Consider the following 14,857-nt stretch of genomic DNA (forward strand, 5'->3'; position numbering starts at 1 on the left):
GGCATCCATAATCCAAGATATATATATATATATATATATATATATATATATATATATATATATATGAGCAAGAGTTGCAACATGACAAACATCAAATGTATGTGTAATCACAAGTCGACTAAGCTCAAACTAAAGCTCAAACCACCACTTAACTTCATCCATCCAGGTAGGAAACACTTGCATACAATACCAACTTGCAAATCAAGTGTAACTGTTTGTCATTCATTTTTAGGTAGACAACCATGCTTAGTTTGGCAATCGGACTAATTTTGAAGTCTTGGGTAAGTGACAAAGGGAGAGAGCGAAAGATAGGTGTGTTTTGGGATGGTATCATAATTTTATAACAAGTGAATAGGATGTATCTAGAAAATTGAAACCATAATATATGTATGTATATATATATATATATAGAGAGAGAGAGAGAGAGAGAGAGTTGGCATCCATAATCCAAGATATATATATATATATATGCCATGAACAAGAGTTGCAACATGACGAACATCAAATGTATGTGTAATCACAAGTCAATTGAGCTCAAACTAAGGCTCAAATCACCACTTAACTTCATCCATCCAAGTAGCAAACACTCGCATACAATACCAACTCATAGATCAAGTGAAATTGTTTGTCATCCATTTTTAGGTAGATAATCATGCTTAGATTGGCAATCGAATTAATTTTGAAGTCTTTAGGTAAGTGATAGAGGGAGAGAGTGAGAGATGGGTGTGTTTTGGGATGGTATCATAATTTTATAACAAGTGAATAGGATGTGTCTGGAAAATTAAAACCATAATATATATATATATATATAGAGAGAGAGAGAGAGAGAGAGAGAGAGAGAGAGAGAGAGAGAGTTGGCATCCATAATCCAAGATATATATATATATGTGTGTGTGTGCGCGCGCGCGCGCGCGCTATGAGCAAGAGTTGCAGCATGACAAACATCAAATGTATGTGTAATCACAAGTCGACTGAGCTCAAACTAAGGCTCAAACCATCACTTAACTTCATCCATCTAGGTAGCAAACACTCGCATACAATACCAACTCATAGATCAAGTGAAACTATTTGTCATCCATTTTTAGTTAGACAATCATGCTTAGATTGGCAATCGAATTAATTTTGAAGCCTTTAAACCCATAATTTTTTGTAACTCCTCAATCTAAATCACCATTTGAATCCCCTTCTTGATCGTAGGTTCCAGTTAGTTTGACTAATAAAGCATCTGATGGTTAAAACTGTACTAAAAACTGATTGGTGTCTTAATCTGATAATAAAGAGTTATCGTCTGAAGCGGATGTCATAGGTTAAACCTTCCTAAAAAAAAAATTTATTGGTAAAATTTATTTATTATTATTATTATAACCATCTATCCTTTATATATATATATATATATATATATATATATATATGGGAATAACCACCTATCCTTTGATTATAAAAGCAACTATGCAGAGTATAACCAGTGGCTATTTACTAGGCATGTCAATAAAGATCCTGTTGGCATTTTATTTTTCTAATTTTTCAATTCATTATTATTTGTGGGCTTCAAACGTGCATCACATTTATCCAATCTAAAATATTCGATAATGCAATATAGGACTTAAATAAATAAAAAAATCTCAATAAATAGTAATTTTACTTTCGACAGGGTCACAAATTTTTCAATGACTCAGACAAAGCACAACATATAGTATAATCAGACAAATATTGATCTAGTACCCAAAACTAACAAAATTGAACATAGAATATAGGAAGGCAATCTGCCACAATCTCTTATTCAGCAAATACAGCAATAACACTCGTGAATATTTGAGGGGGACGCCGGAGGAACTTATCCCTACTTCAATGTTTTAAAAGCAAAATCCCATTTCTGGCTGGAACAAAACATTCACATGAAATCATAGTCATCAAGAGCATCATAGGAATTAACGGCAATATCATCGTCTGGCTTGTCAACAAGGAGCTGCTTTTTCTTAGAGCCTGCAGGCAAGGAAAAACAATTGAGAAACACCAATTGATAAGTTATTGATAAATTCCTCATTACAGAACAATTGAGGATACCAACTGAAGCAATGGAGAGATAAATTCATTAGATACATATGTCAATGACCATCCATTACAACAGATTTACAGACCCGTGTGGGATCCTCTTTAAGCATACAGGTAGTCAAAGTATACAAAAAGATACCTTTCTTTTTACCAGCATTTGCTTCCTTTTCTGCTTTTAGCTTTTCATTTGCAATTGCCGAGACAGAAGATGCAACATCTTTTGCATCTGCTGCTTTCAAAGTAGTCATTGACAGTCTCATTACAGCCTTGAGTAAGGTAATATAATGATAACTTTTCTGTATCAGAGAAGCACACATATATATTAACAAAGTTAGATATTCAATTGACCTTTGGTCAAAACAGAGGAAGACAATATAACACACCTCAAATGGACGCAGCTTATTTGATACAAGCTCGGCATATTCCAAGAAATCATTTTCTGATTTGGGAATAAAGTTATCAAGAGTCTTCTCATCTCCTCTCTCACCAAATAGTTCTTTAGTAGATTTATAATCTGCTTCTTCCACCAGCCTGTCATGAACTATATAGTTGCAGTAAACATCCTCTCAGCATACCAAAAACAAATAAAATGTGCCTATTATTAAGTTTTTACAAGCCTCCACACTAATTGTCTATTAAGATCAATATACAAGTTCCAAATTTGCAGGGATCAAACCATTCTAATAAATCATAATTTGCATTTGTTTTTCAATGATTTTGCTCCCAAACAAACTTTAGTAGAAAAACAAATGCAGGCAAACCCATAATTTAAAACAGAACAATGTGCACCCTATAGCGTGATGCAAAAAATTACCAAGTGAACTGTTCAAAACTATGGGTAACATCCACCATCAACTATGCACGATGATCAGACTAACAAACAAGATCGTTGGGGGACACATCTGGATGCCAAACACAGACAAAAGCACTTAAGATCTGGGCTGTCAACTTTGTTCTTTGTCCAGTTTAGTGGTCTCATTTTTATTTTTATTTTTGATAAGCAGCATAGTGATCTCATTTTGCTTACGGTTTTAAAAGTTATTTTTTAGGCATTAACAAAGTACTGGGTTTAGGTTTTAATTATGGTCTAAAGCAGGAACAAGTACATTGATGATAAAGAGTATTTAAGCTCATATACCAAGTAACTCGGCAAAAAAAATCCCGTCAAAGTCCATTTGTATCATTGACAAGTGAAGAAAATTTCAAATCAGTATATACATGTCAGCTTTGGACAATTATTATTTTCTCTTTGAGCCTTAGTTCATAAAATGTAAGCCAACCTAGCAGGAAATTTTATTTTGATGACGAGGAAACCTGGAGACCATGCAGAGCATTGTGCCTTTTTACCCACTTAAACCCCAGACGACTGGACCCATGTAATGCACCCACATCACACAGATCACGTAAGTCATTGGCTTCGCCGATGGGACAATGTGGCCCCTAGAAATTTTTTGCACCCAAGGGGATTCAAACCTTAGTCTTGGAGGGAGCATACCACCAAACCCAAGGCCCTAACACATAGACATGTCATACACCAACATTGCCTTCAATGCTCACACATGAATATCTAGAAAATCATCAATCGCACTAGGAAAATCAGCTCAAATAAGGGTCAGTTCAGCTGTAAACTTAACTTCAAACTTAACAAAACCTCAATTGATGCAGTTTCAGTTAATTGTTTTCTAGATATTATCAATTTTATTGTGCACAGAAGAAACCAACTTGAAGCTGTTGGTTCATAAGACTTGGCAATGTAATGAGAGAAACCAACTTGAATCACCAGTTACCAACAATCTGAGTCTAGCATTGCAAAAAAGAAATGCAACTTTAACACATCATGTTACTAAAGACAGATAGTGTAAAAAATAATATTTATTTCTGCCCCATAATTTCAGGGGTTATCTGGAAATCATTTACCATTCATCAGATAAGAAATAGACATGCCTACAATTGATTTACTATAAAAAAGAAGAGAATAAATCCACTGTTAGCAGAGAAGTACTTAAACTTTTACCGTTGTTGGCGAAGTTTCTCAGCTACAGGATCTAGTGGCTCTTCTTTTACTACAACAGTTTTTCCTTTCTTTTCAGCAGCTTTCGCTATGGGTTTCTTTGGAGCCTTTTCAACTGGAGGTTTAGTTTCAGGTGCCTGGTAATCACATATAGACAATAGATTTTGCATAAAATAAACAAAGCAACCACCATAAACATGAGGAATTGGCATGTCATTCCATATAACAGAGTTCTTAAGACCACAACTGCATAATAGCAAACTCTAATCCATGTTCCAGTAAAACATATGTATCCAACAAGTTGACAGTGAAATAAATAATCCTTTGGAAAATCACCAAACTAAAACAACTTTTAATACAAAAAGAACAATTAACAACATGTGCAGGGGAGAATTTATGCAATCACCACAATGGATTACTGAAAGACAACATTTACATCTTTTTGTTAAGGTCCACGTTAATTGGACTTATTGGTTTGCCCAAGACGGGCCAGACCACTGGTTCTTTCAGGAAACAACCCAAATATGAGGCATGTGCTACCTCCAAAAACCAAACTAAAAAATAGCAAAAAAAAAATTTCAAGAAATTGTGCATTTTTTTTAAAATGAGCTGATCAAATAGAAAGGTCAATAAACAGGATCTGAATACAAATAATATTCTCGGTGGCTCTAGAAATTGTTCAATTCAGACCAAATAATACAAATACAACAAATGCCTCATTATTTAACTAATGAATCAACCAATTAATACGTGGCCCTCTATTCCAATCAACAAGTGTGGTAAGAAAGAAAATACTAAGAGTCTAAGAGATTGCAGTTAAATCATCAACCATACCGGCGTAGGTTCATCTTCATCCTCCCATGATTCCTTCACACCATCATCATCCACGTCTTCATCATCCCAGTTATTTTTAGGCTGCTCCTTTGTAGGGATAGGTGGAATCTGCTCATCCTCTGGAGGGGCAAAGAAAGAAAGAGCATACACCTTTGTAAATTTATATAGCAGACTCCAACAGAAAAGAAAAGAATACATAAAATAAACCTAAAGATATTATAATCGAAAAATTAGAAATAACTTCACTAATATTATGCCCACAAGTACTAGAAAACAACACTGACTATTGCTGCAGTTAGTGCATGCAAATTCTTTACATCCCTTCTTTAATTATTTTGATTGATACTATTATTTTTAAAACCTAAAATATGCTTCAAAATATATAAAATATATCTAAATACATGTATTTCTTAATTATTTGATTGCCATCTCACTGTACCATGTCCTAAATCATTTCGATTTGCTAACTGCTAAGTCACCACGTCTTGTGACCCTTGCCGTGTCCGTGCTTCTTAGTGCATCAATGTATTCAGTTTTGGTTAGTCAGGTTTTGGTTAGTCAGATAGAAGGGGATACACAGAGCTGGAATGTTTGAATTCATAGAGATTTTAACGTTTGGGCCTGAGATAAGAAACTTCTGTAGTGGACTATATGCAGCGGAATAAAGCACTAAGTAATAGGAAGTCACATTCAACAGACTTTCGTTACAGACTATAGCTGCTAAGTGGTCCCTCTTTTTCAAGTTTGGAGGAATTTCTAGATGTTTGTAACTTTCGATTATCTTTGTAGTTTCTCTGGTACAATTTCTGTGTGCATGAGGAACGCTAATTTTTTCTCTCACCAATTGATTTCTTCAGTTACTTATAAACGGCCGGCATAATTAGATGTCAGAGAAGAAAGAATTACCCCAGTCCTCCATCTTGTTGTCACTTTCTCAAAAGAAAAATAGTAACGATCTTGCAAAGAGTGATTCTACATACAAAGAGATGTAAACATAAGAAAAATCAATAAAAATAACAATTAAAAATGAACTCCACATAGCTGTTAACAATAATACACTATCATCAACTTGGCAGAAATGACTTAAAATACTTTTTCAAACAACTAACTGAGGAATTATCAACTTACAACCACAGTATTTAATTAGGTAGTTAAGAAGCACATAAAAACCCATGAGTGTCTGTGTCGGACATGGACAAGGCTGCATAGTTGTCTATGACGTGTTCCACAGTATGGACATAGTACTATGTAATTAAAACCAATCAACTTCATGGACTTTACTACCTAATCAAAAACCATAAGAGGGCAACAATCACACATATAAATGGAAGACCCATATGCAATACTAATCATACTGCAGCAGCAAGCCATCAACATATTCTAATTGCTTATATATATAAGTAATAAATCTTATTCACAAAAATCAACAAGTACACACTGGGTATACTAACTGAGAATCACACAAACAACATATTCTGATTGCAAAACTATATCAGGATAGGAATTAATACATACCCATTACACAAACCCAATTCATTATATACCTATGAGTCTAGGACAATCAAAATAAGCATAAAGGTACAAAAAATTCCAGTCAAAGCCCACAATTTCTAAGCAACCAAACAGGACTAATACTTCCAAAAAAAATTTGAATAAATTCATAAACTCTATCAATCTCTTATGATCAATACAACAAGATTTGTTTGAATTACAAAGATTTGTCAACGATGTAGAGTTTACACTGTACAGTTCAAATCTCCGCTCGTTTATATGAAAAATAAGCGAAATCGAAATAATCGGAATTCAAAAGGCTGAGATGAAAGTTGATGAAGAACCTGAGAAGATGCCGAGAAAATCGAAGGAATTGTTTTTTTTTTTTTGGGTGGAAATTCGAAATTTTGTGCGGCAAAACCCTAATCCTTCGATGAGCTTAGAAATAGAGAAACACAGAGAGAAAACTTGGGTCAAAATATGCGAAAATTTTAGTCGAAGACGAAAACGAAAACAAAAACAAAGATATATTGTATGTAGACTCGATTCAGAGTCCAAGGTGAAAGAGGAAGCTAGAGAACGTGGGGTTTAGTAATAATTAAGAATCCGTTTAATAAAAAGTAAAAACCTCACGGATGACGTTTGCCTAGTCCTGGTAATGGGTCGAATCAAATCCATCAATTGTATCATAAATAAATAAATAAATAATTTTCTTAAAAAGTATATATACAATTAAGAAAAATTTATTTGGAGCAATATCATTTTTTATCAAATTATGAAATTTTATTTATTTTGTCATTTGAAAGTCGTGAAATTCATAAAATTATGTTGATAGAATTTTTTTTTTAATATTATAGAACTAAAATTTAATTCAAAAGACCATTGACAAAGTTGAATAGATCTTTTTTCAACCCATTTGGTTTTAAAATATTGAATAAGTAGACTATAGGTTAGCTTTATATTTTATTATATGGTCTAATTGACTTATTAATAAAAACCCAATGCAATGGAATCATACACGTCACATATATGTAAAAATTATAAATATAAAGGGAGTAGCATAAGGAAACAAAAAAAAAAAAAAAGCAATAAAATTCAAACCCTTTGATAATACTTTTTATATTTTTCAGGGAATAGATATTAAAAAAAAAAAAGACTTTGGTGTCTAAAGACTAATATTTATGAATTAAAAAAAATTTTGCATGGAACAACAACTAGTATATCTAGTGTGCGTTTGGATACTGCTTTATTTTGCTGAATAGTGCAACAAGCGCTGGAGAAAAAAAAAAAAAAAAAAAACCAAAAACGCAAACGCAGCAGATGTGAGACGTGATCCAAACGGAGGCCTAGAAGCTTAAGTGTAACAAGTTCCAGTTAGGTCAACTAGTAAAATTTATTACTATCAAATAAGAGATTTAGGATTTAATAAGTAATTGTTAGGAGTAAATGTCGTAGATTAAAACTCTCTCTTAAAAAAAAAAAACTTAAGCGTAGCATTTATTATTATTAAACTCCTTGTAAGTCACATCAACCTAACATTTCGGTCCATTCAATTCATTTTAGTCTTAATCGGTCTTATTTGATCCACTTTGATTCTATTCAGTTCAGTTTGATCATATTTGGCCTACTTCGGTCCACATTGGTCCATTCTATCCACTTTGGTCTAATTTGGTCATATTCGATCCATTTTGGTTCTATACCATTTCAGTCTTATTTAATCTATTCTGTCCACTTTGGTTATATTTGGTCCACTTTAGTCTTAGTCGATCCATTTGTCTCCACCTCAATCCATTCCGTCCATTTTTGTCCACTTCAAATAAATTCATAAACTCCTTCCACCCTCAACATTCTCATCGCTGTCTTTCACTTTTTACCCCTTACATGTATCTTATTATGCCACAATGTTCAAAACTATCTCAATAGGGATGGTATCAAAACTATTTCCCCAGGTTTCTATTTGGGGTTTTCTTTTTTGTTACAATTTTAGATGGAGTCTGTTCCACTAGATCTTTACAATTGTTATGTTTCTGATTCCTTAAGTATTATTTAAGTTTGTCGAGTTGGCATTTTCGTCAAAAAAGAAAAGAAAAGAAAAGGATAGTGCATAAGATTTCCTAATTAATTCAAACACATAGTTTTTTCGAACACAATTAATTTCAATATAGTCACATGTTTGAATTTAATTAGAAATACCAAATTTTTTATTTATTTTTGGTTAAGAGGGATCTTTATTAAACTTAGCTAGCCATGAAAGACAAAGTATTGGCTACACGCGTTACATAGTACAGACTAATGGCATCTTCATTAACAAAAGTTACAATATCAGGGGTAGGGGATTAAACAAAATAACATACTTTTCTTGGTGCATACAACCCTTCTTTACCAGTCCATCAGCTGCCCTTTTTGCTTCTCGATAGGTGTGATTCACCCTGGTTTGTTGGAACCTACTGAGGAGATACCTACAATCATTCAAGAGAGAGGAATAGTCCTTGTTAGGGACTGAGTTAGATAGAGCCAGGTCTACCACCACAATTACTTTAACAAAGTTTTATCCTTAATAAAAATGACTTGCAAATATAGATTAAATGCCTTTAAATTTGGAAGTGGAAAAACTTCCCACTTTGTTTGACCCACGCTACCTTATTTGAATTTTCCCGACCCAAAGAGTTGATGGAATAGGATGGGTTTTATTCACCCGATTTGCCTTGAATATATATATATATATATATATATATATATATATATATATATATATATATAAAATTATTTATACATATGAAATACATATCATAGTTATAATTTATAGTTTTTTTTACATCTTTTATTATCATTTTTAAAATACTAGTTTTTCTTTCTTTTTTAGTACTTATGGGATTCCTAATTTTCTTTATGTCTTATCTTTGCCTCATCATTTTCATTTGGATTGATTAACAAAACATTTTTAACTTGCACCAAACTTGACTTATCCTTCGTTTACCCATAAGGCCAAAACAAAGATAAGACATGTGACCTTATCCTACCTGATTGTCATCCCTATTTAGAATTCTTAAGATAATTATACTTGGATTCATTTTGAAACTTGTGTATTAAATTTTACCAAGCTGAATATTTAAGAAAGCATTTTTCATTTGGATGACTCGCAAAATATATGTCACTCATTGTTGATGAACAAAAATATAAGAGCCCCTTTTGGTATCCGACTATTCATTAAAATATACGCAATTACACGAGGAATCCCATTGGATGGGGTGTCATTCATTTCAAAAGGAATGGATAAAGCTAACTAGTAACTAGTAAGTCTACCTTCGCGCAAAAACAGCCTCATTCAACAGCCTCTCTCTCACCAAAAAGTAGGGCATTGGTATCTTTTGGAAAGCTGTCATTTCCTAGGCTTACATAGTGCCTTCTTAGTTCTTACTGTGTGCAACATGTATATCAGAGCTTGAGATTGTGGCTTCCTCTGCGTCATCTTCAGCATTCTCGGCCCTCTCTTCTTTGTTCCAAGCACTCACAGAGTCACAGGTCAGTATTTTACTTGGCTTAATTTTTGACACTATCTCTCACTTATCACTTTTGCTTTGTAAAATTTCGAACATTATCTGAATTCTTACCAACTTTTCTCAACTGGGTATTCGTAGTTTGGCTGGTTATTGAGGGTTGCTCTTGCTTTTGAGCTATGCAAAATCCCAGTTGTATGCTATTGTGGAGTTTTGTTATTGCCTACAATCTGTTCGTTGAAATGCTTTCTTGGGTCTGGAATAGGTTCTTGTCAATAAATATACAAGATTTTCTCTCTGACTCTTAGGGTTTAAGGTTGTTGAATGGAATTTATCTGTGGAACTATACCAACACAGTGTCGCTTTTCTCATATTTCTGTTGTCTAGAATGATCATGTTTTAACTTCCGCAGCATTCTGCTGCAGCTAAAACTGTTTTGAAGGACGATGACTAACTTCTAAGTGGTAATTAACTGGATTCAATGAATTGGAATAATAAATTATATAGATTTTTTTTGGGGGGGGGGGGGGGTAAGTGTATACAATTTAAATTTGAAGTACAAACATGGAAGAAATTTGGATCTTGCTGTTTGAAAGTGGAGGAAGTTTACACATGTTTGGTTACTTTAATAGATGCTGAGTCTTTTATAAACGATGCTCTATGAAAGACCCACCTGTAGCACTCAATATCCTAAGATACCGTTAGTTGTTTTAGAGCATACACGTATATGACATGCAAAAATATGCATTCGATACATGCCGTTAGCCCTCCCTAATTATCAATTGTTGCATCCTCTTATGAGTTCAAAACTTATTGGTGCCTTTTCAAATCTTGGGGTTGCTGTTCTGTTTAATTGCATAACAGCCGTTAATTATGTCATGTGGTTGGGAGCAGGCAGTGAATTTTCAAAAAATGTGACCTTAGCTGCCGTGGGAAGTTCTCTCATCAATGTTTTTGCATAGATTGCCTCTCTAAATGATTGATTTTTGTATACTTTGTAAAAGTTTGTGAATTGATTGTGTTTCTATATTATATTCATGTTATGAAATGACAATTTTGGTTTATATACCTACTTGGAATTAGAGTTTGTAGCTTAAAATAGAAAAAAAAAAGGGTTAGAAGTGAGAAGAAGTAGTTCTCTTTCGTTGCTGAGAAATGTATGAGCTGAAGACCCTAGAGAAAAGGCTCCACTGAACTGAGCCCAATGCAAAATTTGGCTTGTTTAGTTGGATTTTCATTTTATTTTTCCTGTCATATTGCCTCTTTTTGGAAAAGAAAAAGAGAGGGGGGGGGGGTGGGTGTCTACATTTCAGTGCATCAGTCAAAATATCTATGGATCACTAACCAAATTGGTTTTGGTTTTTAGACCTTTTGCTTGTTGTGTGTTTGGCTTCAATTCCTTTGTAAATATCAGCAATTAAGGAATAGTTCCATCAAGCTTTAGCTCAAGTGGCACCTTCTCCTCTTGTAAGAGCAAAGTTGAGGGTGAGGTTGTTGGTTTTAAATTTTAAGACTCATACACCAATGGAAAAAAATGAAGCATGAAGCTTTAGTCAAACATGTGTAGGTTTTGTCTTCTGGAACCTCAACTGGGTAAGGAGCTAAGCCAGATTGGTTTTTTGGTTTAATGACTCAGAGAATGGAACTTATGATAGAAAGTGGTTTTGAGCTTTATTGTTTATTCTGAGGCCATCATTTAGGAAATTAGCAGATTGTGGGCATTTCACACAACTTCCCTAATACTGTTTGTACCATTATACTGCAAGATTTTATTCCCTTGCCTTCTTTTTTTGTGCCTGTGAGTGTGTGGTTTTTCTGATCATAGTAATTAGCATACTCGGTTTGTTAAAATAACTTATTTAGTGTGTGAAGAGCGTAAGCTTTAACCATTGATTTATGTATTGTCTCTTTTCAGATGCACTGATACTTCAAACTTTTGAAGTATGACGGTTAGAAGCTATGCTGGCATCACAAAACCTGGTTTTTGGCTCGTACATTCAGAGTTACCTGTTCTTACTCTCCTTAAACCCAAGTTGACTTCCTTATCAATTCTAAAGGTACTGGGTGACCACAAGAGAGGAATAGGGTTAATTACAAAATGTCAGTACTCTGTAGCTGATAGAACATTTGCATCGGGTTCTGTGGGTTCATCAAAGTCCAAGCCAGATGCTGTTCGTTTGGGTCGGAAACAAGGAGGTTCCTCATCCCTATATAGTCGTCCTAGTTTATCAGAAATGAGGAATGAGAAAGCAGCAAATCGTGCCAGGGTTTATGAGTTCTTGAGGGGAATTGGCATTGTTCCTGATGAGCTTGATGGTTTGGAGCTTCCTGTGACAGCTGAGGTTATGAGGGAGCGTGTGGATTTTCTTCACACATTAGGGCTTACAATTGAAGACATTAACAACTATCCACTTGTTCTTGGCTGTAGTGTAAAGAAAAATATGATTCCTGTTCTTGATTATCTTGGAAAATTGGGAGTTAGGAAATCCACTTTCACTGAGTTCTTGAGAAGATATCCACAAGTTCTCCATGCTAGTGTTGTTGTTGACCTTGCTCCAGTGGTCAAGTATCTTCAAGGAATGGACATCAAGCCCACTGATATTCCTCGGGTTCTTGAGAGATATCCAGAAGTGTTGGGATTCAAGCTTGAGGGGACCATGAGTACATCAGTGGCATATTTGGTTGGAATTGGGGTGGCAAGAAGAGAAATTGGAGGGATATTAACTAGATACCCTGAGATTTTAGGCATGCGTGTAGGCAGGGTGATCAAACCTTTTGTGGAGTACCTGGAGAGCTTGGGCATTCCAAGATTGGCTGTGGCTAGACTGATAGAGAAGCGGCCTCACATCCTGGGCTTTGGATTGAAGGAGAGGGTAAAACCTAATGTTGAATTTCTTTTGGAGTTTAATGTTAGAAAAACATTACTTCCTTCTGTAGTAGCACAGTATCCTGAGATTATAGGACTTGACTTGAAGCCAAAGCTTCTCAGTCAACAGAGTTTGCTTAATTCAATTATTGATATTGGTCCTGAGGATTTTGGCAGAGTTGTTGAGAAGATGCCACAGGTTATTAGCCTCAGTAAAGCACCTGTGATAAAGCATGTGGATTTTCTAAAGAATTGTGGATTCTCCTTGCAACAAGTGAGAAAGATGGTTGTGGGGTGTCCCCAATTGCTTGCTTTGAATCTCGACATTATGAAACTTAACTTTGATTACTTCCAAATGGTGATGAAAAGGCCTTTGGATGACTTGGTCATTTTCCCTGCATTCTTTACTTATGGCCTGGAGTCTACCATAAAACCGAGACATAGGATGGTTGCCAAGAAGGGCTTAAAGTGTTCTCTTGCATGGCTTCTTAATTGCTCTGATAACAAGTTTGAGGAGCGGTTGAGCTATGACACTATTGACATGGAGGAGATGGAAACTGAGCCATCATTTGACATGAATACACTAATGGAACCAAGGAGCGATGAGTCAGCTTCTGATTATGATGAGGACAGTGATGATGATTATGTATAAAAATCAGGAGTCAGCTTCAGCCAGTGGTCTGCAGTGGAATAACTTGGCTTTCTCAAGCTGGATCTTATAGTAGACATTTTAGATGCAGTAGTTAAATGGTAAAATTCTTTACTTATAGTATTTCAGAAAGTTTTTTTAATTTTTATTTTTGTGTACTTACATGTAATGGATCAGATCAGAGTCTGGTGCTTATATTTTCTTTTTAGGTCCTTTTGTAAGGCTGTTGTCTAAATTTGTGGCATATAGACACTTGGGAAAGCATAACTGATCTAGTAAACTCTCAGTGCTTGAAAACTGATAATATAGCCTTATTGCTTTGGTCAACATTGCTGTAAAAATAATAAAAAAGAAATCAAGTTAAGGATAGGTTTGCAGATTGACAGAGGAGAGAAGGGTGGGGGAGTGGGTCTGTGGTTGGTCCAAAGTTAAGAAGATATGAAAACGCAGTAAGTTGTTTTCTTCAAAGTGAAGATGAATGCTACATGGCAATGGTTTGATTTTGTAGAAAGTTGAACTTGCTTTGGGAATGTTATCGTGGAAAAAGATGAAAAGGATACTTAAAACACTTGGATGTGTCAATTAATTGAACTACAAAATTTTCGACCACTTAATTGGTTTTTTTGCATTACATCAAATCATGGACAAATACATTACATAAAATAGTATTAATTGATGGCATTCTATTGCTGGCTGGCATCAATGTTTTGGGTACTTTTATAGTCTCTCCACACTTGGCCATTATGCATATCCTATAAACGTAACTTGTGTTTATTATTTGAGTCTTTATTGTTTTCAATTTTGTTACTGAACGTTATTCCAAGTTCCAATTTAATGTTTTCCTCAAAAAAAAAAAAGGCTTCCAATTTAATGGCAAACGGATAAATAATTGAGATTTGCCCATGAGTTAAGTTGATGCAATTCTTGGTGTCAAACCCCTGTCTACACTAAAAATTGATTGGTGTTTTAGCTTAACAATAAAGAATAACTACACATGGATGTATCATGTATTTGCATACAAATACTTGAGACCAAGGGATATATTAATTTGTTCATGTGAATCTTGTGGGATATATTAATATAAGAAAATGAATTGTGTTTATCTGTGACAGTTGTTACACATGAATAAGGAATTTTGTATTCTTTACTTTAAAATTCCATTTATGATTTCCGTGAAAAAGATTTTAGTAGCTAGGCAAAATTCAAATACAATTTTCGTGAAAACTGATATTTTAGTTAATAGACGCTCTTCAAATGATCAACTTGTAATGTTTTAAAAACTATAGTGTGAATGCACTTGAAATTTCATAGTTAACTTAAATTTCAACCCTTATTTTTTATTTTAAAATTTGTTTTTTCTCTTATAGACTATTCTCATAACTTTAAACTTTTACAAAAAAATATAAAAAAGTCTATCCTAAAAGTAAAAGCATGGTATGTTCCTAAGCTTTGGGCAC

At 34.2% G+C, this 14,857-nt stretch overlaps 2 protein-coding genes across 2 annotated transcripts; one reads left to right on the forward strand and one right to left on the reverse strand.

Moving 5' to 3' along the window:
- Nucleotides 1-1,603: 1,603 nt before the first annotated feature.
- On the reverse strand, nucleotides 1,604-7,050 carry LOC142610667 (uncharacterized). The gene is made up of 7 exons (XM_075782549.1): nucleotides 6,733-7,050; nucleotides 5,804-5,869; nucleotides 4,898-5,016; nucleotides 4,067-4,200; nucleotides 2,436-2,583; nucleotides 2,192-2,348; nucleotides 1,604-1,983 (listed from the first exon to the last, which is right to left on the reverse strand). The coding sequence occupies exons 2-7, from the start codon at nucleotides 5,814-5,816 to the stop codon at nucleotides 1,892-1,894; spliced, it is 663 nt and encodes a 220-aa protein (XP_075638664.1). The 5' UTR covers nucleotides 5,817-5,869; nucleotides 6,733-7,050; the 3' UTR covers nucleotides 1,604-1,891.
- A 2,580-nt stretch (nucleotides 7,051-9,630) lies between these two features.
- LOC142611348 (transcription termination factor MTERF4, chloroplastic-like) lies at nucleotides 9,631-13,727 on the forward strand. The gene is made up of 2 exons (XM_075783458.1): nucleotides 9,631-9,910; nucleotides 11,801-13,727. The coding sequence occupies exon 2, from the start codon at nucleotides 11,829-11,831 to the stop codon at nucleotides 13,401-13,403; it is 1,575 nt and encodes a 524-aa protein (XP_075639573.1). The 5' UTR covers nucleotides 9,631-9,910; nucleotides 11,801-11,828; the 3' UTR covers nucleotides 13,404-13,727.
- Nucleotides 13,728-14,857: the final 1,130 nt, after the last annotated feature.

The sequence above is a fragment of the Castanea sativa genome, chromosome 9, assembly GCF_040712315.1.
Source record: "Castanea sativa cultivar Marrone di Chiusa Pesio chromosome 9, ASM4071231v1".
Taxonomy (NCBI): Eukaryota; Viridiplantae; Streptophyta; class Magnoliopsida; order Fagales; family Fagaceae; genus Castanea; species Castanea sativa.

What these genes read in the sequence shown, in the direction of transcription:
- LOC142610667 (XM_075782549.1), bottom strand. An exon ending in GAGAAACTTCGCCAACAACG is followed by an intron (nt 2,584 to 4,066) that starts GTAAAAGTTTAA and finishes AGTTCATGACAG; the next exon opens with GCTGGTGGAAGAAGCAGATT. An exon ending in ATAAGCTGCGTCCATTTGAG is followed by an intron (nt 2,349 to 2,435) that starts GTGTGTTATATT and finishes TCTCTGATACAG; the next exon opens with AAAAGTTATCATTATATTAC.
- LOC142611348 (XM_075783458.1), top strand. Translation starts at nt 11,829, where the DNA reads ATGACGGTTAGAAGCTATGCTGGCATCACAAAACCTGGTTTTTGGCTC.